General features: G+C 45.9%; 1 protein-coding gene across 1 annotated transcript in view; it reads left to right on the forward strand.

Moving 5' to 3' along the window:
* Positions 1-26383, forward strand: part of MID2 (midline 2) — a 202661-nt gene that overhangs the window by 169065 nt on the left and 7213 nt on the right. Inside the window, exons 5-8 of the mRNA XM_082207565.1 lie at positions 3068-3216; positions 7505-7632; positions 12604-12747; positions 20404-20565. Of these exons, the coding sequence (XP_082063691.1) occupies positions 3068-3216; positions 7505-7632; positions 12604-12747; positions 20404-20565 (583 nt within the window). The remainder of the gene's footprint in view (positions 1-3067; positions 3217-7504; positions 7633-12603; positions 12748-20403; positions 20566-26383) is intronic.

Consider the following 26383-nt stretch of genomic DNA (forward strand, 5'->3'; position numbering starts at 1 on the left):
GAACCCGAGTCTGTTGGCTTCAGGGCTATTTTGCCTAGAAGAAGTTCACAGATTTAAGGTTTCCCCACTTAAATTCTACATCTGTGTAAGATTCTTAGTTTTTGTGTTTCCTGCACTCTTTGGGTGTTTGTGATTTTAGTGTTTAATCAATTGTTTAATGTATTCCCCCCCCCCTTATATTATTTCTTCCTCTCCCCATACTAAACGCTTCTTGACATTTCAGTTGTTGGTTTTCTAGCTCCCTGCCCCCCCCCCCACTGGATTTATTGAGCCTCCAATCATGACTTGTGCGCTAACAGCTACCTCTGCATAAGCAATAGGCCCCAGCATAGCCAATAGTCAGAATGATGGGAATTGCATTCCTGCAGCATCTGCAGGGCCACAAGTTCCCCATCTCTGTTTTTAGAGCTAATCCAAAAACAGCACTCGTTGGTTATTTTATCAGAGCCAAACACTTAAGCAAGTTTTGAGTTCAGCAGCACTTTTTTTCAGGCTAAATATTAAACTATCACAATGTGATAGTGGAATATTTGTGAATTCTAAAGTCTATTCACTGCTTTGTGACATACTTATTCAGCCTAAAAAAATGTATTGTGCTACTGCTGCATTGGGGATTTCATTCTCTATAATTCATTGCTGGGAAACCTTTTCTGTTCTGAGGGCTGTTTCCCCCCATGACCATTGTCTGGAGCCATCAGTAAAAGCAGGCAGGGCAATAGAAGCGCTTCTTGCCTCTATACAGCAGACTACATTCCAGCCATGCAAAAGTCACGGGTTTCTATGCACACCCATACATACCTCTCAGACTCTCAGACTTCCATCCAGGTAAAAATGAGGCATGATCAATGTTCAAGGACACATTCCAGCCAGGCAAAAACACTCCTGGAGGGTCCAGAGTGAGGCTGTGTAAGGAGTGTGACCAGCAGAGAGCCCCAGGGGCTGGGTAGAGAGGCCTGGAGCACCACATTTGACCCTTGGGTCAGAGGTTCCCCACCTGCTGTAATAGGTGACAGCATTTCTTGTTACAGGGTGGGCCCCTTGAGGACTGGTGAGGAAGCATCGGATATAGCATGCTTTCTTGCCCTTTACTCTTTTGAAATATGAAATTTTTGTGGTTCGTTCTTGCTTTAGCAAACGTTGGGTACCTGAATGTAAATTCCTGAACAGGAGAGTGCAAAAAAGTAGGAGAGAAAGCTGGATCAGTGCAGCGGAAGTGCATCCTTGGAATGGATTGCTGGTGATGAGGTTGGCATCAGGGTAGGGGTTAATTATACCCTTTCTTGATGGAAGTGACAGGCATCCAGAGAGACGGTGGGGCGGGGAGGATGGGAGGGAGAGATACTGCAGCATTTCTGCCCATCACCAGTGGGGGCTCTGCCATCTTCCCTTCACTTGTCAGAGAAGGGCTTCAAACTGACAGGCTGCCCCAGGGCAGCTACTCCAGCTCTGATTTAGAAGCTGACAAGGAAGAGCGCTGAGAGCTGCTGTCATTTGGGCTTGGTTGGGCTCTGCACGGCACACAGAAGTACCCAAATAATTCAGGGGAGGGAATCAGAACAAGCCATCTGTGTGGGTCAAGCAGTGCATCCCTTTTCAGCATTCAGACTGTCCAGCTGCTACTGCAGTCTGAAAAATAGACAGCATTAGGATGGATTTATTGAGAGAAGGGGACAAGAGAAATAATTGAATGGGGAGGGGGCATGCGTGTGTAGGAAAGGGAGGGTGTAGGGCAGTTCTCGTCCTGCCCACCATTGATATGAGGACACTGGAAAAGCTTGCATAAGGAAATGCAGACCATGGGCTGAAATAGCTTCTCCACCTGTTTTATATCCTGATTTTCCTTCAAGGAACTGAAAGTGGCATATGTGATAGTAGTGACTGGCCCAAGGCCACCCAGGAATCTTCATGACCAAGGGGTGATTTTGAAGCTGTGTCTCCACTGTTCCAAGCCCAGCCCTCTAACCAATGTGCCACACTGGCTCTGCTGCATGAATGGGACAAGAGTTCTTTTGTGGCAGGAAGAGAATTCTCATGTTTGTCTCCCAGGGACATGACTGGACAGCTCATGTCTAACCTTTGTCCACTTTCTAGTGTCAGTACTTTTTTAAAAAAATCATACGGTGTATGTGCACCTGTAGCTATTTTCCAGCAGGTGTGTGTCCAGAACTTTTCTCTTTTTAAACCATATTTCCTTGAAATGGACTTCATGTGCAGCTGCCTCTGGGCACATGTACATAATTAATTGAGCATAATGAATAATTAACACAGAAGACACAGCCTAAAAGGGAGAGACAAAACGATAGAGATCCTGCTATGTTGCTTGAGCTTAAGGCAGCCAAGGAAGGATGAAACTTGAAGGTCAGTCAGTCTGAACAGGCTGGCAGAAGGCCAGACTAGGATGTGGTACCATTCACACAATTAGCAATCACTGGAACTGCTTTATTTTTAATGTAAATAGCAAGTGTGGGGTGGGGGTTCTTAGGTGCATGAATAGTTCCATGTCTTCTTTGGCCTTAAGGTTGGCATGATATGGGCAAAGGAAACCAGTTTTATATAGCAACCATTTCAATGTGTTTCTTCTTGTTGATTTCCATTGGTGGAGTAGCTGTGTCCTATACAATTTTGGTCCTATTGACTTGCTTTGCCATTGAAGATGCTGGAGAGATGAACACTGAGCGAGCAGCAGGGGGCTGAGGTGGCCTATTCTGATTCCAAACATATAAATGCGGATATCCTCAGAGCCTCTAAGAGCTGTTCTTTCCAGTAGGGCCTCCAAGGCCTAAATTCCTCACAGAGAAAGACCTTGCCTGGGGATACCACAATACTTCCCCTCTTCCCATGGTAGTTCTTTTCATCTGCTTGTTCATTCTGCAACCTCCCTTGTGAGGTCACTTCATTTCTCTCTCCCCACCCCATGGTTTTTACTTTTGATGTGCTTGCCAGTATTTCAGTGATATAAGCCACTGCCTTTGAATGTCACCTGCCAGCTTCCCTGTGCACTAATGAGGCTTCAGTTGTTGCTTCAGCAAAACCTGTTGTTTTTCCCCCGTCTGCCCATTTCTCCAAGGTGATGAAGCTGAGGAAGCTGGCCCAGCAGGTAGCCAATTGCCGGCAGTGCCTGGAGCGGTCGACTGTCCTCATCAACCAGGCTGACCACATCCTGAAGGAGAATGACCACGCACGGTTCCTGCAGACAGCAAAGAACGTGGCAGAGAGGTATGGCCTTTTACTCCTTAAAATGACTGGGACAGCATGCGGACCTATCTTGCCCACAAAATAATGCCCACATGCTCTACCAGTGAGCTTTGTCCCTCTTGTTGAACATAGAAGTAGTCTTTACCTCAAGTCAGACCACTAATTTATCTAGCTCAGTACACAGTGCCTAGGGCAGGGATAACCAATGTATTGGTCTGCAAATGTTATTGGAATGCAGTTCCTATCAGTCCCAGCTGGCGAGGCTAGAATTGAACACCGCCCTGGGATTTTTGGACAGTATATAAATCTAATAAATAAAATAAAAATCAAATATACCCAAAACTCCCATCAGTCTCAGCTGGCTTGGCCTATGACACCGGTCTTCCCCTGGTGGGTTGGGACCCACTAGTGCAGCCTTTCTCAACCTGTGGGTCCCCAGATATTGTTGGACTACAACTCCCATCCTTCCTGAGCTTTGGCCTTGCTTCCCATCACCCCTAGCTAGCAAGACCAGAGCTCAGGGATGATGGGAGTTGTAGTCCAGCAACATCTGGGGACCCACAGGTTGAGAACCACTGCACTAGTGGGTTGCAGCCTGATCCAAGGTGGGTCGCAACAGGAGCCCTAGCACCCTACAGATATATGGCAAAGGATTAAGAAATGGGTCCCCAAGTGGACATTTGGGTTAAAAGTGGGTCTGAAAAGGTTGAAGATACTTAGCCTGTGATCAGGCACCATGTTGGCTGCTCTTAGTCTAGAGTTTCAAGAAGGGGTCTTTCTCAGCACTACCTGAGTTGATCAAGGGACCTTCTACATGAAAAATATGCACTCAAACACTGAGCCTACAGCCCCTTTTCTGTGGATGGAACCACCATAGATGGAGGGAGAGGAAGTGGCAGAATCTGGCAGGCATTTGCAAATCGATTCAGGATTTAATGGTTGATTTAATGAGAATCCCATACTCCTGCTGTCTCCTCACCTTGACCCATTGCCTCAGACAGAATGTCACAGGAATTAAAGCAATGCTCGAGATCCGTTAAAACTGAAAGCAGCTGTTTGGGTGCCGGCGGCCTCAATGTTTGTGTTTCATCTGCCTGCCCCAGGGCCTAAAGCTTTTCTTAGGGTTCAAAGCACAGTGGTCTTGGGATGACAGCTGCGGCTGCAGGTGTTCTTTAGAGGGATTCAGTACCAGCATCAGCACATGCCATCCTTGGGCAGCTGCCAGGACTCACCGCTGATTGCCTGCCCTGCCCCCCAATGGCCCAGAACTCAGCAGCATCAGGCAGCTACATTTAACCACCCTTTAAGTGCCCCACAAGACCCACCCAGGCCCAATGACAGCAGAGGAGACCCACCAGAGACTACCTCCCTCAGGGGCCCTGGCGGATTTCATCTGTTTGCTAGAGAAATAAAGGACTGAATCTGAAGAAGGATGGGGAGGAAGCTGCGTAGAGGGCAGGCACTAGTGTTAGTGATCCTTACTATAGCAACAAGAGTTTTCTCCAGTGGCAGTAGCGGGCTCCTCTGGGCAGGTACCCACCTTTGCACGGATGTCTGTACGTGACCTTGAATCTTTTCAAGCACTTCGGTTTATTTTCAGTTCTTCTCCTTTCCCCCCAGACTCTATCACACAAGGGAAGGAGGAGTTTTGGGTTTTGTTGCTTTCAATTATTTACAGATTTAATGTGAACTTTCTTTAAGTACACGAGAGCGCCTCCAGCTCGGCCAAATTAACAGCTTGGAGTGCGAGCTGCTTTTGCAGCAGCGTCAAAACGCCAAAGAGATCAGAGAGAATGCAGAAGTGGGCCATCCCCCCATCAGGCCGGGGAAAGAGACCGCAAGCGCTAGTGCGAATATGCTGGGCTGATTGCTGCCAAACAGGATCAGACTCTTCACTGTCATCCCATGAGCAAGCCACAGTAGTCGCTGGGTAGTATCTAAAAACAAAAAGGGTGTAGGGGCTCAACACCTTCTGGGAGGCTGTTAGGGAACAGGGAAACCCTGCCTTACACCCCTGGAACATAGGACTGATTTTTAGTTATCCTGTGTTATGAGAAGGTAAATGCTCTGAGAGTTCCTTTTCCTTCTAATTTCATATGTTCACAGATTTTTGGATGGCTACTCTTGCTGTCCACTGGATTGCAGTTCTTCTTTGAAGCATGGGTTAGTTTGAGACTAATCAATCCCAGGCCCTGGATGTAAAATATGGCCTCATCTGCACTGTACATTTAAAGCAGTATCAAACACTTTAAGCAGTCATGGCTTCTTCCCCCACAAAAGAATAAAAATAAATCTGGGACCTGTAGTCTGCTGTGGATGCTGAGAGTTGACAGGAGTCCCCTGTTCCTCTCCCAGAGCTACAGTTCTCAAATAGTTAAACAATCAATCTCTCTTCCCAGGGAACTCTGGGAATTGTAGCTCTGGGGTGGGGAATAGGGGCTTCCCAGCAGTTTCCAGCACCCTTAACCAACAACAGTTCCCAGGATACTTTGAAGGGAAGCCATGACTGTTTAAAGCAGCACATACAGCTTTAAATGTTCAGCACAGATGGAGCCTATGTGTGAAGCCCAGAGCACTGGTCCATCCAATCAAGCAATATCTATTCCAGCCTTCCCTAGCCTGGTACCCTCCAGAGGCTGTTGGACTCCAACTCCCGTCAGCTCCAACCAGCATGACCAGTGCTCAGGAATGATGGGCATTGTAGTCCAAAAAAATTCAGAGGATACCAAGTTGGAAAAAGTTATTCTACTCTAACTGGTGGTAGGTTCCTCTGCCTCCAGGCAGATACTTTCATAGAATCATAGAATCGTAGAGTTGGAAGAGACCACAAGGGCCATCGAGTCCAACCCCCTGCCAAGCAGGAAACACCATCAGAGCACTCCTGACATATGGTTGCCAAGCCTCTGCTTAAAGACCTCCAAAGTAGGAGACTCCACCACACTCCTTGGCAGCAAATTCCACTGTCGAACAGCTCTTACTGTCAGGAAGTTCTTCCTAATGTTTAGGTGGAATCTTCTTTCTTGTAGTTTGGATCCATTGCTCCGTGTCCGCTTCTCTGGAGCAGCAGAAAACAACCTTTCTCCCTCCTCTATGTGACATCCTTTATATATTTGAACATGGCTATCATATCACCCCTTAACCTCCTCTTCTCCAGGCTAAACATGCCCAGCTCCCTTAGCCGTTCCTCATAAGGCATCGTTTCCAGGCCTTTGACCATTTTGGTTGCCCTCCTCTGGACATGTTCCAGTTTGTCAGTGTCCTTCTTGAACTGTGGTGCCCAGAACTGGACACAGCACTCGGGATCCTTTTTAACTGGCAATGCCAGGGGGTTGAGCCTAGGACTTTCTGAACGCAAGGCAGGTGCCCCTCCCCCTGTATTCAATGCTAGGACTCAAATATAGGGATTCAAAACATCCCATAGTGAGGGCTAAGGTACAGTGGTACCTCGGTTTAAGTACTTCATTTGTTCCAGAGGTCTGTTCTTAACCTTAAACTGTTCTTAACCTGAAGCACCACTTTAGCTAATGGGGCCTCCGGCTGCCACCGCACCACCACTGTGTGATTTCTGTTCTCATCCTGAAGCAAAGTTCTTAACCCGAGGTACTATTTCTGGGTTAGTGGAGTCTGTAACCTGAAGCATATGTAACCCGAAGTACCACTGTATTGGGAGCTTGGTGGGGAAGGGGAACATGACAAGTATTTGACATTGCTATAAATTTTGAGAATCATCTAGTCCAAATGCCTAAATAAACTGGGTCATAACCTGCTCTAAGATGAGTTCCACCAGGGTCACTCTCTTCTTTTATATTCTTTTATAAAGTTTTTAAGTGAAGGAGAGGAAGGGAGACATAAAGATGGGGGAACAGTGGGAAAGATTGTGGTAGAGAGAGAGAGAAGGAGAAGCACAAAGGAGGTAGGGTAAAAATATTAAAAGTGAGGTATTGAAGTTAAATGTGGTACCAGGATCTGAAAAGGTGATGGATACTGATCTGGAGGATTTGAGCCTCCAAGGGCTTCTGATTTCTACCACCTCTACAAGTGAATGGGATGCATATGGCTCTTGTGGAGATCAAGGAAGGATTTGGGAATTGGGGAGGGGAGCTCATTACACAATCTTCCAGCTACCAGACTCTTGCACAGGCAATTGAGGTCCTGAATTTGAAGCCTGAGCATCTCTCCTCCCCTCCTCTTCCTGCTGGTGGTTATATCACTGCCAGGCTGTTTTCAGCTCTTTAATCAAAAATCAAAGTGCCGCCTGGGAGTTACAAACACCACCTAATGTATATTGATGCTCTCTTCTGTCTTTCAGGGTCGCCATGGCAACAGCATCCTCTCAAGTTTTGATACCCGATATCAATTTAAATGATGCCTTTGAAAACTTTGCTTTAGATTTTTCCAGAGAGAAGAAACTGCTGGAGGGGCTGGATTATCTAACAGGTTTGTGCCGATTCTGCAATCCCAGCTCACCCTCCGCACATCCCCAAACTTTTCCCCGCTCCCAATTTGACCTGCTTTCTTTGTAAACCCGTCAGTGAAAATTTGGGGGCTGGGGGGCGGGATATGGCTTCCTTATCATTTGTTTCTTATGCTTTTTGGGTAATACCAATGTTACAGCTCAGTTGGCATTTCACGGGGGCTCTGAATCCACCAGTGCAGAACACAATGTTATCTGACTCGTCTTCTGCTTGTTTTGAAATCCTGTGGAAGGGGGCAAGATTCCCTTCCACCAGACTCAAGCACAAATGGAGAGAAAAAGAGAGTCCCAGGGGCTGGTTAACAATGTCTTTTGACTCATCCTTAAGAGGAGACTCTGTTCTGCTTCATGGCAGCTGTAGTAGCAATAGGTTTCTGGTAAGCAGAGGAGGCTTGCTTACCTGCGGAGCAACTGCTCTTCCCTGGTAGGCAAAAGCAGCTGCTGCCAGAGTATGAAACATCAGCAGCTTCATAGCCACACCCCTTTGCTATATTTGTTAGCCAAGAAATGGAGTAGGTGGGTGATGTTTACTCCAAACAGCAGGTGCCACTAAAGTTCATTATCCAGGCCTGCAGGACCTGGTCCATGTATGCAAGTGTCCTGCATCCACTTGAGGTGATGGGTGGGCATATGGTGTTTTGAATGCTTCCCTACATATAATACTTCCTGCAAGTAGAAAATAAGGAAAGTCCACTTCTTGCTGTGCTGGGTTTCTGCATAGGAGCATTTCAAAATGGGGCTTTCCTCACTTTCATCTTGAGATGGTAGAGTTAGGGCCAACTCAAGGGGGACAAGAGGGTCATTTGTCCTAGGTTTCAAGCTCAAAGGCGTCCTCAAATTTAGACACTTCTTAATGTGGGGGGATTTAATAAGTTTTGCAACTTGTTTTTATGCATATCAGGCTAAAACGTGATGTGTTCTGTCAGCTTAGAACTGTAAATATGAGCAAATGCTTTAAGCAAACGTTTTAATTTGGTAAAAAACTTGCATGTTTTTTGTAAACTGATGTAGAATTTGTCATATTAAAGAGCTAAAAATGTCTCTAAATTTTGATCTGAAAAGTCACTTCCAATGGCACAAGATTGTGATGAGCATGTCTTCTCAATCAGCTGATTATGTAAGCAAGCTATTTACTCTTTTTTTTTTTGGTGCCTTATTTTCTTTTCAAGTGCTGCCATTTTTAAAAAAGCTTTTATTATGATCAGGGGCCTCCAAAACTGTACATGGCCCCTGGTCTCTCTGGGCCTCTGAGGGGGCCTGTGCTCAGTCTACCATATCACCTCATTCTGTTGGACATTGACCAAGGCCATAGCTCACTGACAGAGCACCTGTTTGCATGCAGAATGTCGCATATTCAGTCAAAGACATCTCCTAGGGCTCATTGCCTGAGACACTGAAGAGCCACTGCCAGTCAGCGCAGCCTCTCTATGGCTCCCTTAGAAGCATGCATCTTTTAGGAGAAATTCTACAGGTGTCCTTAGGCCTCTCAGTCTGTAAATTCAGTTGCTTATTGTTTCAGGGCATGTAAAAATTGGCATAGTGCAGAGGAATGTGACTTGTTCCCAGGGTTTCAATTAAAAAATTCTGGGTTTTTTAAAATTCCTTTTATTAAAACACACACATTCACACAGAGAGAGACATTCACACACAAGTTTTGACAGGACAGCTTGGCTTTAATTAGTTTATTAACCTGATTATGTCCAAATGTCTTGAGTCAGATTTCATTGTTTCAGCCTTAATATGTGATCTCTCTGTCTTTCGTGGACAGGAGGCCCTCCCAGCCATCTGTCGCATTATGCAAGGGGCCACAGATTGATTCTGATGAAATTTCCCAGTGGACTGAAGCTGCAGAGAGAGAAAATTAGGCAGTGTGTTAATATCTGGAGTTAAATGGATAGTAGTAGATCCACCAGAGAGGGGTTGGGAAAGGAAGCAAGTGGCTAAGAGAGCTTGCATTGCTGAGGGAAAGCCAGAAAATAAAGCCTTCCTGATGACAATACGCAAGGGGTTACAATGTGTAGGTGCTGCCACGCTAAAAAACTGATTTCGGCTGTGGGACAAGTATGTGGCACCTGTGACAATGTCACCTCCGCAGATCAAAGGGGTCAAGGTGGCATATATGGGGTAAGGTGATCCAGCAAGTGATCTGGTCCCAAGCTATTAAGGACTTTGTATATACCATATTTTTCACTCTATAAGGTGCACCCAACCATAGTAAAGGTAAAGGTACCCCTGCCCGAGCGGGCCAGTCTTGACAGACTCTGGGGTTTGTGCGCCCATCTCACATCTATTGGCCGGGGGCCAGCGCTGTCCGGGGACACTTCCGGGTCACGTGGCCAGCGTGACAACGCTGCTCTGGCGAGCCAGAGCCGCACACGGAACGCCGTTTACCTTCCCGCTGGTAAGCGGTACCTATTTATCTACTTGCCCCCGGGGGTGCTTTCGAACTGCTAGGTGGGCAGGCGCTGGGACCGAGCAGCGGGAGCGCACCCCGCCGCGGGGATTCGAACCGCCGACCTTTCGATCGGCAAGCCCTAGGCGTTGAGGCTTTAGCCCACAGCGCCACCCGCACCCAACCATAAGATGCACCTATTTTTTAGAGGAGGAAAACAAGAAAAGCCAGCAAGAGCCGCAGACACGCTCGCTCAGCACAGCTCTTTAATGATAGAGCGGCTCTTGCTGGCTTTTCCAGGAGGTGGGAGAAGGGACTGACGGGCTGCCCTCCGTCCCTTCGCTTACCTCCCTGAAAAGCCAGAGGAAGCTGTGCAGCTATCGCTGAAGCTAGCAGAGCAAGAGCTGCGCAGCACCTCTTGTTCTGCTGGCTTCCCAGCAAATTGGGATGAGGGACGGAAGGGGCTCCGTAAGGGCTCCCTTCCATTCCTCCTCCCGTTTCGCTGAAGAGGCACTGCGCTGCTATTGCTGAAGCCAGCAGAGCAAGAGCAAGAGGGATGAGGAATGGAAGAGAGCCCTTACGGAGCGCCTTCCATCCCTCATCCCGCTTTGCTGGGAAGCCAGCAGAACAAGAGGTGCTGCACAGCTCTTGCTCTTGCTCTGCTGCCTTCAGCGATAGCTGCGCAGCCTGCATTCGCTCCATAAGATGCACACACATTTCCCCTTACTTTTTAGGAGGAAAAAATGCATCTTATAGTGCAAAAAATATGGTATATATAAAGGTAAAGGACCCCTGGATGGTTAAGTGCAGTCAAAGGTGACTATGGGGTTGCGGCGCTCATCTTGCTTTCAGGCTGAGAGAGCTGGCATTTGTCCACAGACAGCTTTCCAGGTCATGTGGCCAGCATGACTAAACTGCTTCTGGTGCAACAGAACACTGTGACAGAAACCAGAGTGCACGGAAACGCCGTTTTCCTTCCCGCCACAGTGGTACCTGTTTATCTACTTGCACTGGCATGCTTTCAAACTGCTGGGTTGGCAGGAGCTGGGACAGAGCAATGGGAGCTCACCCCCTCACGCGGATTTGAACTGCTGATCTTCTGATCAGCAAGTCCAAGAGGCTCAGTGGTTTAGACCACAGCGCCACCCGCACCCCTAAGGACTTTATATACCAAGAGTAACACACTGTACTTGGCTCAGTAGCAAATAGGCAACTAGTGCATGTCTCTGAGCACAGATGTTAAAGGGTCTTGCTCTTCAGCAACTGTGCTGCAGCATTCTTTACTAACTGCAACTCCTGGGTCAAGTGCAAGGGAAGCCCCACATGAAATGCATTGCAGTAATCCATATGGGAAGCCCCAAATTCTTCACCCCCTTTATTAAGAAATTCAGACAATGCCGAGGCAAGGACACAATCTTTGGGGAACAGAGGAATTACATTATACCTGGCCTGCCATATGCAGTATTTGCTCCTCTGGCTGACAGTAACTTTCCAAGTTTTCAGGTGAGGGTCTTTCATATCACCTGCTATCTTTTTTTTGTTTTTTTAAAAAAACTGGAGATGCCAGAGCTTGAATATGGGACCTTCCGCATGTTAAACACGTGGCCATCACTGAGCTACAAACTGGTCTGCTCAATGGTAGTCTGGCACAGCTCTTGTTCGTTTCACTAAGACTTTCACAGGAGAACTTCCCAGGGCACTGTGCTCTGTTTTTAACTCGTAGGACATACAGGATGCCATTAGGATTTTTTCCTCTGGCATCTGAATGCCCTATGTTATCCCCACATATCACAGGTAACAATGGCATAAGATAAGGTCTTTGGGGAAATGATGTGTTTGGAAATCTGCCAGTTAAACAACTTTAAGCAAATTAGATGTCTAGCTTTAGAAGCTGAAGAGCCTGTCAATTAACTGATTAAAGGAGCATGTAATTACATAGAGCAGCATTGCTTAAATGAGTCTTTTTTATCATTGTGAATGAAAGTGACATCCTGTGAGAACTTAAAATTCCCAGCTACCTGCAGCCTTCTGAAGAATTGTTGAGAGGGCAACCCCATTCTTCCCCCACCATCATGATGGTTTACTCCTCTGTTTTCCTCCCCACCTCTATATACTTCCTGTGGACGCCCCTTATATTTTATTTTAGTCCATGTATTTTGTTAAATGTTTGTCCATCATTTTATTTTATTTTTAAAGGAAAAGTTATGTTAAAAGAGTTGCAGAGCGGGGGGTGGTGGTTTGCTATGGAATGGTTGCAAGCCAATCAGTGCTATACCAAACTAGCTTCTGTTGCAGTCTGACAGAACAAGTCTTCCGTGAACTCAATCTGCAAGAGTAAACTGCTCACCTGAATTTTGACTCATTGATTACAATTTCCACAGTGCTGGGCTGTTCAAATAACATACTTAATCTAAGTGGGTCACTTCTAACCTTTTTTCCCATTTCTAGTGCTTTTATATTTTCTGGTCGCTAACATGACTTCTTTAAGGCATCTCTGAAGCTGCTAACTTTCTGCCTTTTATGTCAACTGTTGCCCCCACAGCACCCAACCCACCATCGGTTCGTGAAGAGCTTTGCACTGCCTCTCATGACACCATCACTGTCCACTGGATCTCAGATGATGAGTTCAGCGTCAGCTCATATGAGCTCCAGTACACCATCTTCACTGGCCAGGCAAACTTCATCAGTAAGTAGCTGTTGGCTTCCATCTATTTCCTGGACATGAAGTTCAACTCATTCTAGATGGGCCTGCAGTATTTTCCTGTATTTTATACTTTCACCTTTTCACTGCTTTTGCAAATCTTCTGGATCCAGAGCAACCAAGGCTATAGTTCAGAAAACTGAGATAGGTCAGGACTGCTGTTGCTGAAGCAAACAGCTATTGAAATGACAGAGGTCCAGTAAGAGATTCAGTAAGTGACTGGGGATTCCTAAGGAGAGAAAGGGTATATGGAGTATGTGTGCTCTCTTCTTTAAGGGCCCCTCCAGACTGATTTTTCTGTAGGTATATTCTGCAACGTACCATTGACTGATAGTAAATTAGTGGTGGATTTATACTGGAATGTTCACATTTTTTTCTTAAGTGACTGCTCAGTGTTGCCACATTATTGTAATCTAGAAGGATGCTCTTGCACTGTAATACAACAGATATAACCCCGCCCCCCTCAAACCCCCAAAACATTTGTGGAATGAAGTGTGTCAGGATTTCAGCAGGAAGCTATGTGACATGTACCAGTTGGAAATAATACTGTATGTGCACCCCAAAAACGTTTGCAGGCACAAGCAGTATCGAACGTGGCTTCATGTATAACTGACCCAATGCAACCATGAAAACAAATAATCATGAATGCACAATAAAAAGGATGTCCCGGGGGATCTTAAGTAGAAAAGTCTTTCTCTCCCCCACCCCTAAGTAGTTCCAAGTCCTGCTGCTCAGCGACACTTATCTTTGCTCTGTACTTCCTAGGCAAAGGTCTGGACTTTCCAGGCCTGTGCTTGAGTAGTTAGAGCAAAAAAGCTGTGTTTTGCCACTGAATCGGAGCAACAGCAACTTGCTCAAAACCTGATTTCCATTTGCTCTCATTCAGTGGTAAAACACAGGTCTTCCCAGAGAAAGTTCTGGGATCAAAAAAGCAACAACAAACCATATCTCACTTAGATATGGACCTGGGAAACCCAGGCCTGCACCTAGAAATGCAGCAAAAAGTAAGTGTGGGTGAACCTTTGGTTGTGGTGGTGGTGGTGGTGGTGGTGAAACACACTGAAAGGTTTGGAGTATATAAACTCAGAGGAAGCCCTGGGTCAGGCTATAAGGGTGAGTGTTAGCAAGACTACCAAGTAAACCTTTAGCCTCAATGTCCCGATGACAGGATCTGCTTGAAGGTTATCTGCTCAACATGGTTGCCTATGGGAATCTTTACTTACCATGGTTAGAATTGGCTTTGAGCCATGTCTCTCCTGCTTTATACAAGCAGATATCAATTCTGAGCAAAGCCCGCAGAGCAACTGCATGACTAGAATAAATATCTGAAGCAAACCTAAAAACGCATGAGGTATTCTTTATTAAGCTGTCTATATTTTTTTTCCTAACTACATTCTGTGCTGTGTAAACCAGAGGAAATTCACCCAACAATATCAGCGTGTTGAAAGTGGGTTGAGGGGGGTGCATGCAAAGTTTGACACATGGAAAAGGGTTTGTCGGAGGCTTGCTGTTTGACCTGGGCCTTCTGTACCATCACTGAGCTTCTGAAAACTTGAGTGGTTCTGTGGTAAACACAGTTCTGTTGGCGCTTGGAGAAGCTGGCATCATTCAGTGGCTTCTGCACTCAACCCAAGACTCTCTGCACAGCAATTTGATTGTGAATCGGCCCCTTAGCAAGGCCAGAATATTGCATGACTGTGATTACAGAGTGGAAAGAAGATGGTGTTGTTCGTGAGAATTTAAACTTAATATTGTAAAGGCAAATCTCTGAGTAGCTTGCTTTATTTCTGGTCTGTAATAGTTTGTCTCCAAGATAGCCCATCAAGAAAGTAATGGAGTTAAACTGCTGGGCAGAGAAGTGTAGCGGCCACAGGTTAACAGGATGTGATGGAGAGAGGGCAGGAATGCTGATTTCCCAAGACAGTTGTTGTTTATCGGTAATGAAACATGTCCACAGAACAGCCAGCTTCAAACTCTATCATTGCATATCCCTTTTATCCCTCCCCTTCCTTGCCTATCTCTCATCAGTTAAAAATCTTTTTAGTTAAGCAAACAAGCAAACTTTTCATTTGCTAGTTAAAAGTCACTTTAGATAACGTGAAAAGACGCCGTATGTATTTTTCTTTCTTTGTTATACAAGAAAATCTTTAATAAAAACTATTTTTTAAAAGAAAGTCAGTTCAGATGTTCAGGGGGAAATTAATATAGTGTCGTCCTCAAAATAATATATTGCTTTAGAATATAGGTAGAGTAAGCCACATGGTTGAAGCCTCACTCCGATCTGCTATGTTCCTGTATTCAGGGAGAGGTTCAACATGGAGAAGTGTCTGAACATGTGAATTCCTATTTGCATTCTGAAATGGCACATTCTTGAAATGTCTGTACTGTTTTTTCCTCAACGCTTGTGTGTAATCCATGGCTGGCTGGCTGAAACATTGACTAGGTATCCATTGTGCACACACCAAAGAATCCCGTGATTCCCAGCACCCTTTGCAAACCACAGTTTTTGGGATTCCCTTTGGGGTGGGATGTGCTTTAATTGTATGTGGTGCAGACATAACATTGTGGAGCAGTACACCAATTTAGTGCGAGGAAATAATGGTTACAATATTTGGGAACAGATCGTACATGGGACTTGTGGAAATGAACAGACCCTCTTCTATGCTTTCCTTGTCCTTTCTCTCTTTCCACCAGTGGGAAGATTGCATATCTTCTGTTCCATTGAGGATTGGCCACTCCCAAGGCAACCTTAGCAGAGAGGGTGTGTTAGTGAGGGGAAATGTGAGTTTGGCAGAAGCTTCAATAAGGGTTCCAGGGAGCACAAATCCAGGCAGCCAGGGGAAAAAAAGATGAAGAAGAGGAGAGAGACTGAAGTTCTGCTCTTCACTCTGCTTCTTGATGGGTTGACGACCCAATTTAATTGTTGTGTGCACAGTGGTGGGTGGTCCAGTGAATCACTCCATGTAATGAAACCTAGTCTCTGGAGACCAGCCGTTCAGGGAGTTGTTCTAGCAAGCATGCATTACAGCCCATTTAGAGGTGCGCTTACAGTCAGCTAATAATAATAGGATCGATTTACTTTTTCTCCCTGAATCACATCACAATTCTTACAGAAAACGTCTCTCTTGTCTAATTACTCCTGCGGAAACTTTGTTTGGCAGGGAAGGGATTAACAAGAGGTTGCAAGTGAGAGCTGCCAATGCCTCATCGCTTAACATTCTGTGAAGCCTGTGAGCAAGGAATTAGCACCTTATGGTTCCATGTCTTGATCTCTGTATCCTATATTTGGGGAGGCAGAAAGGCAGGTATGCAAAAAGTATGGCCAGTAGTTCCATTTACAGGACCGTTTCATCAGCTGAATTTGCTCTACTTCTGTAGCCCCAAATTTTGACCACAGTCACCTTCTAACTTGTCAGGCCAGGAAACCCATTTTCCATCCTGTTCTGAAGCTTGGGTCATATCCACACCATTGAAAGCACTCTCATACCTTTAGCCATCATGGAGAATCCTGGGAATTGTAGGGTTTTTTAAGGGTTCTGGCCACTGTAGCTTTTCTCAGCCTGGTACAGAGAACGATCTTGGACATGGTGTTGGGGTTTATGGGAGTTGTAGTCCAAAACATCTGGAGGACACCAGGTCGAGGAAGACTTACCTAGAGTAGGGATGGGGAACTTGTGCCTCTCTGGAAGAAACAGAGCACTCTGTCTTTCTCTGCCACTCACTTACCTGTGTGAAATTTCCCATTGGGTCTCTTGAAACCACAGCCTTGTAGAACAGGAATGGAGAACCTGTGAACCTCCAGATGTTGGATTACAACTCCTTTAGTGTGCCTATCTTATGGCCAGGGATGGTGGGAAATGTAGTCAACAACATCTGGAAGCCCCCAGGTTTCAAATTCCTAGCCTAGAGCAAAATAAAAAATGGTGGTACTGTTGTGGAACCCAGCTTCACCCTCTTAGAAATCTCATGTCATATTGCAGCAGAACCCCAAAAGGACCTCAGCAGGGCTTGGTGAGAATTTTCAGAAAATATACGCACAAGCCAGGCCAAGTTCTTTGTTTCCGCTTAAAGCTGTGACTTGCCCTGCCAGTACTGTAGGAAAGGCAATGAATCTCTCCCAACCCCCTTTGTGAGCCACTAAGCTTACTCCAGGCACACTGGTGTGTACAATTATCAGTTTGTTAATTAGCTAGTCTAATTGACTAAAAAAAGCAGATCCCTTAACAGAATTCGACATCTGCCCCTTTATTTTGTTTTACTACTCAATCTTTGCAATAGAGCCAGTCGCAAAGCTAGTTCAAACCCAATATATAACAAGGGACTTCGGTGTCCTACCAGTTGGGTTAATAAATTTTTTAAAAACCTTTGGAATGGCTGAAAAGGTGTTCCCGTTTAATCAAGTAGCAGGGACTTTAGAAAAATGTTTTAAGCAAGTGCTTATAAAAACTGGAAGTAGCTAGTGCCATCTTTAGAGGCAACCTCTCAGCTGTTGCCAGACAAGAGCAACTGCCTCCTGTTTTCACCTGAAAACAAAGAAAATACTTCAGAAATATTGTTTCTATTAGCATGCAAATTTGTGCAATTTAATTGATAACTAATTTAATTGATATAATTGTTAACATTCCGATAATTGGGTTGCATCTCCATTAACTTTTAATACCCATAGCATATATATAGATCACATTTCAAGCACATCCCTCCTCAAACAAACAAACAAAAACAAAACCATCCTAGGAACTGTAGTTTAAAGCCTTCCAGAGCTACAGTTCCCAACATCCTTAACAAACTACAGTTCCTAGGGATGGGTGCACATTAGCAAACATCAAGCCTCTCTAGAAATACTTTCTTCTTTTATACAGAGCAATGCTGTGCTAGACAAAAGCAGCACTTTTCCATGTAGGCCTTTGTGCCACACAAGTACTGCCTCCCAGATAGGACATAGCAGTTCTGGACCATGACTACAGTGAGGCATTTGCCAGTCTGCTTTGGAGCCCGGCATTGTGTTATCTGAATACACAGCTTTGGACTACCTACTTTTGGGTTAAGGCTTGTCTCCTTGCCAAGGCTGAACTCTTCCAGCTTGTACACCCTCTCATTATTAACCCAGGTTATATTTGCAGCAACCTTTCAAACACCCTGCATGAGTGTTTATGCCACCCTAATTTAAGGAATGGGACGTGGGTGGCACTCTGTAAACCACAGAGCCTAGGACTTGCCGATCGGAATGTCGGCGGTTTGAATCCCCGCGACGGGGTGAGCTCCCATTGCTCGGTCCCAGCTCCTGCCCACCTAGCAGTTCGAAAGCACGTCAAAGTGCAAGTAGATAAATAGGTACCACTCCGGCGGGAAGGTAAACGGCATTTCTGTGCGCTGCTCTGGTTCGCCAGAAACAGCTTAGTCATGCTAACCACATGACCCGGAAGATTTCCGCCGGCTCCTCGGCCTATAGAGTGAGATGAGCGCTGCAACCCAAGAGTCGTCTGCGACTAGACCTAATGGTCAGGGGTCCCTTTACCTTTAAGTTAAGGAATAAAGTACTTCACTTATGTACAGTTCCCGCAGCCATGCCTCTGGGAATTAGATACAGGCTCTGGGAATTAGATAAAAACAATTTTGCACCCAGGCTGAAAAGCGAACATGTGTCTATCCCATATCCCTTTGCTTTGAGAAAGTATGAGCAGCATCACTTCTACATAGGATGCTGCGCTCATCCATTTGTGCCCAGGAGGACAGAGGGAGATACAGTACAACCCTATGCATCATGTCTACTAAGCCCCATTGAGTGCAGTGGGACTTAATCCTAGATAAATGGGAATAGAATTGAAGAATCACACTCTTTTCAAGATACCTACATCATTAGTATTTCAACCTTTGACAGGGAAATCAGTATTAAGCTACTACTGGATCTTTTGCTGCCTAACACTAAGATACTACTGATGCAGATGTTGCTTTTTTCAAACAAACAAACAGGCTTTTAAAAATTGTATTGAAATTTCCATTTTGCAGTTAAAAATCTTGTACGTTTTTTGCATGTCCTTTTTTTTTTGTCTTAAGAACTCACCCAGATCTTGGATTCCTTTAGGTGCATACATTGCTTGATGGCTGTATCACCCTCTGGGTCTCACTGGGTTACATGATCCAGAGTTACAATGGGAAGGAAGAAATTAGTATTGCTGGGTCTGCTGACCCAGGCAGTTAATAATACAGCTGTTATCTCCTATTGCTGCACTTCTCTTCCAGGGCCCTTCAGGTTGTAGGCAGAGCCAGATAATCCACTTCCTGCATTTAGCCTGCACATCTTATCTTCTTCTTGGCTTTGTTATCTCCCTGCCGACTTTCATAGATGCTTCACTGTCCTGCTAGATCAGGCCAGCATCCTGTTTCCAAAAGTAGCCAGCCAGATGTTTCTGGGAGCCTCCCAAGCAGGGCATGGAAACAGCAGCCCTCCCTGGAATGTTTTTTGATCCGTCTCCAGAACTCTTGCATGTTTTCTCCTCAAGCAAGAGTTATGACAACAGGCTGCCAATGATGTGACCTCCAGCCCGTTTGGCCACCAAGGGGCCCTCTTGGCTGGGCCAGCTTGGCCTTAATGAGCTTAGTTCCCATGGCATAATGAAACGAGCCACTCTCTGCTGCTTCTTTTCTTTTGCTCTCCCTCCTGCAGGCTCCTCTGAACCTGCCAGGCAAGAGATTAAATCAACTGAAAAGATGCACACTCTCAGCCTGCCTTGCACTTGCCTCCTCCATTGCTTTCTGTCTCTGTTACCAGATGTTAGACCACTCTCTGGATTAGACAGATTTATTGGGGGGGGGTAGGTTCCAGCAACAGGCAGTGGCCATATTAGCTAACTGTAGGGATGCTGGTGATAATGTAATTTGGTCCACGTTTTTAAGTGAACCAGCCTTAATCTACACTTCCCATACTGACAGTGCAGGCGCTCGTCACATTTTCCAGTGCAGGTATCAGGTTTTTTAAATAACAACAACAAAAACAAAAAGTGTTCCAAAATGCATATCTTGCAGGCTAAATGTATCATTGAGGGAGAAATGTGTACAAAATGCACGTTTTGGGACAAAATGTGTGCCATTTAAATGCTTGTTTTTGTGCAGGCTTAAAAGCAGGATGGGGATAGGTGGGAAACAGGATAGAAATATAGTGGTACCTTGGGTTACATACGCTTCAGGTTACAGACTCCGCTAACCCAGAAATAGTACCTCAGGTTAAGAGCTTTGCTTCAGGATGAGAACAGAAATTGCACAGTGGCGGCATGACGGCAGCGGGAGGCCCCATTAGCTAAAGTGGTTCTTCAGGTTAAGAACAGTTTCAGGTTAAGAACGGACCTCCAGAACGAATTAAGTATGTAACCAAAGGTACCACTGTAACTTAACGGTTGAACACCTGCAAAACTGACATGGTCCGAAAATTGGTTGATTTGTCCCTCTCTAGCTAATTGGAGCTTCTGTATCCTGAGAGAGGATGCTTTGGAATTCCAGTTGCTGGGGAATGAGCACCGAGGGGCACCTGGTGCTTGTTTGCTTCCTTCCAAGAGCCACCTTGTTGCCCCTTGTGGGAGGCAGGATGCTAGTCTCAATGGGCCTTTTGCGGACCTTTTCTGATATCCTCTGTGCTCCCTCCTGCAGGCCTCTACAATTCTATGGACAGCTGGATGATCGTCCCCAACATCAAGCAGAATCACTACACAGTGCATGGGCTGCAGAGTGGCACGAGATATATCTTCCTCGTCAAGGCGATAAACCAGGCTGGCAGCCGGAACAGCGAACCCGCCAGGCTCAAGACAAACAGTACGTGTCTCCAGGCATGCCTTTCTTCCAAGCAGCAAATGAGGAGGGGAAGTCATGGTGTGAATGGGTTGCATTCAAAGCTCCTTTACAGATGCATGGTTTGCTCAGGGCTGTAGTCTTAGCTCAGGAACCCCCCCTGCAGTGTGTGTCACCTTTAGGGAACCCTGTCCATCTCACAGAACTCATTCCTAGAGATGCCCTGGTCCCCGGATTTTTGGCCGCTACTGAGGCTCCATGAACAATGGATCTCTGTTTAGGGATGCTGGGCTCACTTAGTGTCTCGATTTAGGCTGCATTGGGCTCCTTCTGTTGGCAGGATTGTTGTGGCCCCCAACTGCTGGTTTGCTAGTTCTTTTATGGTAGACGAAAACAAGGGCGAAGATACCCCTGCTGGCTGCAAAAGGGGATGGGAAGGCAGTGTTGGGATGAAACGGCCAGAGGAGCAGAGACACATGGTGACATCCAAGGGCCTGACATACACTGGGCATGAGTAAATGGATGGTGAAAATAGTGCTGCTTCTCCATAAAATTCCACTTGGAACATTCTAGGTTCCAGACTCTGAACCATTCAGAGGCAGTGCTGGCTTAGGCTAATAGGAGTTGTAGTCGAAAACATCCAGAGGTTTCCAAGTTGGGGAAGGCTGAGTTCAAGGGTCTCTGCACATGGCTAGATGGATGCAGCAATTGTGCCATTATTATGACATTGACTTCCTCAAATTAAGGAAGTTCATGGGAGGGACGTTTCCCATGGGGTGTAGGAAGCTGCCTTGCACTGAATTAGACCATTGACCCATCTAGTTCAGTATTGACATTCCCAGCCCTCCCTGGAGATGTCAGGAATTGAACCTGGAACCTTCTGCATGCAAAGCTCTACCACAGATCTCTGGCCCGTCCTCTTCTCCTTCCTTTCCAGGAATTCCCCCACTCCCCATCTCACTTTACTCAATAGGGACCCCAGTTCCTCCACAGAGGCATTTGGGGTGTCACAGCTGGCTGCATTGGAGAAGAGGAAACAGGAAGCTTTTCTTCTATGAATTTCTATAAGTTAACAGAGGATCCAAGTCACTAGACTTTTGACAGTAGTGTGAAGGTAGGCAATGCATATAGGGAGAACAGAGGCAGAGATGGAAGGTGTCAGGTTGTACAAGAAATTCTGGTGCACCATGCTCTGTCTTATAATTTGGCTCAGCCTTGCACAGCCAGCAGAAGCTGAGTTTTCTGTGGGGACCCCCTCCCTAATTTTCCAGAAGCTCTGCCTCTCTCTGTTTTGCTTGATGTTTCAATCCTGTCCTACCTGCTGTACTTGAATGGGTGTTTTAAAATGATTTATTGCTTCTTACCACTCCCATCACTCCCTAAGAAGGCACATTGCGTGGATATAAATACCAAATAAAACTTGCCCCGCATGTTGGAGACAAATGGCTCAGCTTTGATGAAAAAGCAAACCATAGACCTCACTCTCTTTTTATGGTTTTAATCATTTGGATTTTTGCGTGGGCTCCAAAGAGGATTGAATTGTTAGCTTGACAGATAAGCCGAGTGCCAACAGACCACCTCCGTTGGAGGGGAGTAAACATGCGTCAATAAATTGCTGAGAATTAAGGATATGGGTAAGGTGGGGTGGCTAGGCCAGCCACCCTTTCTGCCAGTCAGCTGAGAGATTAGGATGCAGCTAAATGCTCTGCACAGAGAAACTCCATTTGCTAGATTAACTGAGCACCCAATCAAAGGCTTGGTTCAGATTCTTTGCTGTGGATCTGTCAGCTTTTGACTTCCTACGCTTGTCAAATAAGGAGCAAGAGATTTCAAGAACGTGCTGCTGAAATTCCAAGCCTAGCGATTATATTGCCGATTTGAAATAAAGAGTCTTGTTGCAGAAAGAGTGCTGCTCCTCACCCCCCACCCCACCCCGCTGTCACGCCAGGAAGATTGCTTGGCCTTTGAAACTGTACTGGCATCTTCCAGCCCCCGAGGGGATGAGTAGAAGGGCATTCGAATGGAGAGATGCACAATCACTGTTGTGGCTCTCCGATGTTACCCGGCCTCTTAATTAAAGTTGTTCCAAGGGGTCCTGCAGGACACATCTGCAAGAAAGAGTTCCACAAACTAGAAGGGTACTTTGCCAGATGCCAGGATCTTGTGAAAGGTAGCTTGGCCATTTTCCTTTGGGATGATGTTCCCAGGTGGGCTGCAGATGCTTGCATTTGATTTTCTGTCGGGGTAACTGGATAGAAAGCAAAGAGTAGTTGTTCCACTGAGACCATTCTGAACTCAAGGAGCAAGATTTGCCCAACTGAGCCATTCATACCCAACCCAAAGCTTGCCTGTGCCTTAATTTCAAGCACTCCCAGTGCTTGCTTTTCCCAGAAGGCAGGATTTGAATTATGCATGAGCAATTGGCAGGGCACTTTGAACTGTTCTCTGCATGCCATCTTGTGACTATTGCTGAACCACCACATCTTTCTTGCCATTGGTAATTGGGAGAGTAGGATACCTACTTATCATCATATTTAGAAGATGTTTCGCCCTCCTTGAAATAAACCCTGCCATCCAATCCTGCCACATACCTCCTGTTTTTGTACTTGTGGCTTGCATTCATTTATGTGTTTAGTATTTTTCATATTTTCCTAAAATATTGTCTTCCCTGCACTCCAGGGAAGAGTGCTCACAGGCACTCTTGCAATATCAAAAGTCTGTAAAAGCCATTGATAACAGGAAGGGGGGAAAACACATAAAATAAACATTCAACAGCTTTAATGCTCAAAAGCCCCCCACCCTCAGTAGATGAGTCTGACAGCTCCCCACCCCCACAGAAAACCAACAGAGATCTGCTCAGGTGGGCTTTGTCTGCACGTCTGCTTCTGTTGAGCAGTAGAAGTATTCTGTTATTGCCCCTCCAGAAAATGCACATGTACACTCTCCTGTCATATAATTGTTCAAGAATTTGCCGAACTCGGCTACGACTGAAGTCAGTAACTCCACAAAGCTCGAGAACACCCTCGAGGGGGAGCTGGCATGCTGCAGTACCAGCTGGGCTCAGAGACCTGCCCGTTATCATCAGCAGCATATTAACCAGGATAGGTTCTGAGGAACTCTTGAGATGTGCAGCTGCAGATGGCCAAAACTGGCAGATGGGTGGCGGCCCCGCCCACCCCCTCGGAACAGCCTGTCTGGTGGTGCTTTCCTCGGGTTGCACAGTCTTTCCCAATGTGATTGCAGTGGAGATGGTGGCTTCAGTGAATCTTGTGAAGTGGGTGGAGAAATAGATCTGCCCAACAGCCCCACCCCCATGAACCAACGTCAGGTGTGGAGCAGATAGAATTCTGATGGAAACAAGCGTTGGTATTTATGGTTGCTGCCTTCTGCCTCCAAACAATACATAATTGATTATATGTTTCTCCCCACACACACATAATTTTTTTTTTTTTGCATTGTGTTTTCTATGCATTGAAATGAATCATAGAATCATAGAATTATAGAGTTGGAAGAGACCACAAGGGCCATCGAGTCCAACCCCCTGCCAAGCAGGAAACACCATCAGAGCACTCCTGACATATGGTTGTCAAGCCTCTGCTTAAAGACCTCCAAAGTAGGAGACTCCACCACACTCCTTGGCAGCAAATTCCACTGTCGAACAGCTCTTACTGTCAGGAAGTTCTTCCTAGTGTTTAGGTGGAATCTTCTTTCTTGTAGTTTGGATCCATTGCTTCGTGTCCGCTTCTCTGGAGCAGCAGAAAACAACCTTTCTCCCTCCTCTATGTGACATCCTTTTATATATTTGAACATGGCTATCATATCACCCCTTAACCTCCTCTTCTCCAGGCTAAACATGCCCAGCTCCCTTAGCCGTTCCTCATAGGGCATCGTTTCCAGGCCTTTGACCATTTTGGTTGCCCTCCTCTGGACATGTTCCAGAGTGTGGTGGAATAACGTAATGGCAATGTAACTTAACAGAATTTCTATAATAAATTGCATAGGTTAGGTAACTTTGCCACAGCAGGGAGCAAGATGAATAAAGTGGATTTTTATGGAGGACCAACTGCAGAGGCATGGAAACTGTGCTGCGTGCCATGAATACAGGACAGACCTGAAAATGATGCCGTCTTACATCCTTAGGGGGCAGGTGGGCATAGTTTAGACTCATGCGCTGGAGATTCCCCACTGCTCTCATGAGAATTTCTTTTACTGGAGCTGACCAAAGTTCCAACCAGTGCTGCATTCTGTCTCTTAATGGAAGGCTTTAAAAAGAGGGCTAGAGAAACTCATGAAGAATATGGTCACCTGTCTACTAGCCATGATGCCTACGTTCTACCTGCACTGTGGTAGGCAGTATGTCTCTGAATGCCAGTTGTTGGTAATGACAAGTGATCACAAAGCTCATATCACAAAGCTTGGTAATCACAAAGCTCATACCAATAACAAACTTAGTTGGTCTCTAAGGTGCTATTGGAAGGAATTTTTTTTGTTTTGTTTCGACAAGTGAGGAGAGCTGTGTTGATCTCGGGTCCTACTTGTAGACTTCCCATAGGCTGACCACTGTGAGAATAAGATGCTGGGGAAGAGGGGTGGATTGTTAAGCCAAACTGAGAATTTTAACTCCATGAAGGGACTCTTCATAGTCTCTTTGCAGACTACAGTTCCCAGGATTCTTTGGGGGAAGCCGCGGCAGTTTGAAGTGGCATTATTTTGCTTTAAATGTGTAGTGCAGACGGGGCCACTGTCTTAAGCAATGGAATATTCCCCCCTCCCACTGTTCTGCACAGGTTTGGAAAGTGTGCACTTTGATGGCTGAGGGCTGAGTCTTGCCACAGTCGCCTGGCAGAATCTACAAAAAAAGCCCCTCATTTTCTGCCTTTGATTGGTTTCTGCAGCCTGAGCCTGCATGTGAGGAAAAGTCCCTTGAAGGCGAGACCTTCCATCGGTGCTGGAAAAATTACTGTGAAGCCGCGAAGGCGTGCTTTCCTGTAGGATGTAATAACAGAGCGTCTGTTGTGGGGAGTGACTGTGGATGTGGGCGAGAACGACTAAATGATGCATTGATGGTCTCTGCCGCTCTGTAAGACTATTACACCAGCACTTAAGGGGGCTGTGCTCTCCCTGCAATGTGCCTGAATAACTCCCATTAATGTTAATAGAGAATAAAGCCCTCAAGGAATTCACTTAGATCCGACTTTCGCCTGCTTTGCTGGGTCTCCATCTCCATTTCTGTCCCTTGCACAAATATCTCCCTGGCTGTCTGTTAGCAACCCCAGAGCAGAAAGATCTGTCTTTAAAAACGTGAGGAGGCTGTAGCTCAGTGGCAGAGCATCTGCTTTGCAATGCAGAAGGTCCCAGGTTCAGTCCCCAGCTTCTCCAGGTGGGGAGAGACTTCTGCCAGGAAGAAATAAAAGAAGCAATAGAAATACAATTGAAAATCAACATTAATGTTTAATACAATGGACGTGTGCCATCTCCCTTCTTCAACTACAAATCAACAGACACATGTGGACCACCTGAATGAAGCTTAGACCACATGCAAGACTTGATAGATATATTAGCCCTGTTGGATCTCTGGAATGGAGAAATGACCAGGATGGTGGACATGATCGCTTCTGATCATCCCCTCTCATGAAGTGGATCCAAACCAGCCTCCTGCTTCTCTGGGGAGCTATTGACAATGAATTGCATGAGACGGCAACTAGAGTGATGTTGGTGGAGTCTCTTTGAAGACCTATTCTGTAGCAGTGTGAACTGTGAATAAACCTTTTTCTCTATGCCTCTATTGCATCAGTGAGGAGCTGTCCAGCACAGCTGTTTTCAGTGCTCAGGGATCTTTTAC

Source organism: Podarcis vaucheri (assembly GCF_965113315.1).
Source record: "Podarcis vaucheri genome assembly, chromosome: Z".
NCBI classification, from domain to species: Eukaryota; Metazoa; Chordata; class Lepidosauria; order Squamata; family Lacertidae; genus Podarcis; species Podarcis vaucheri.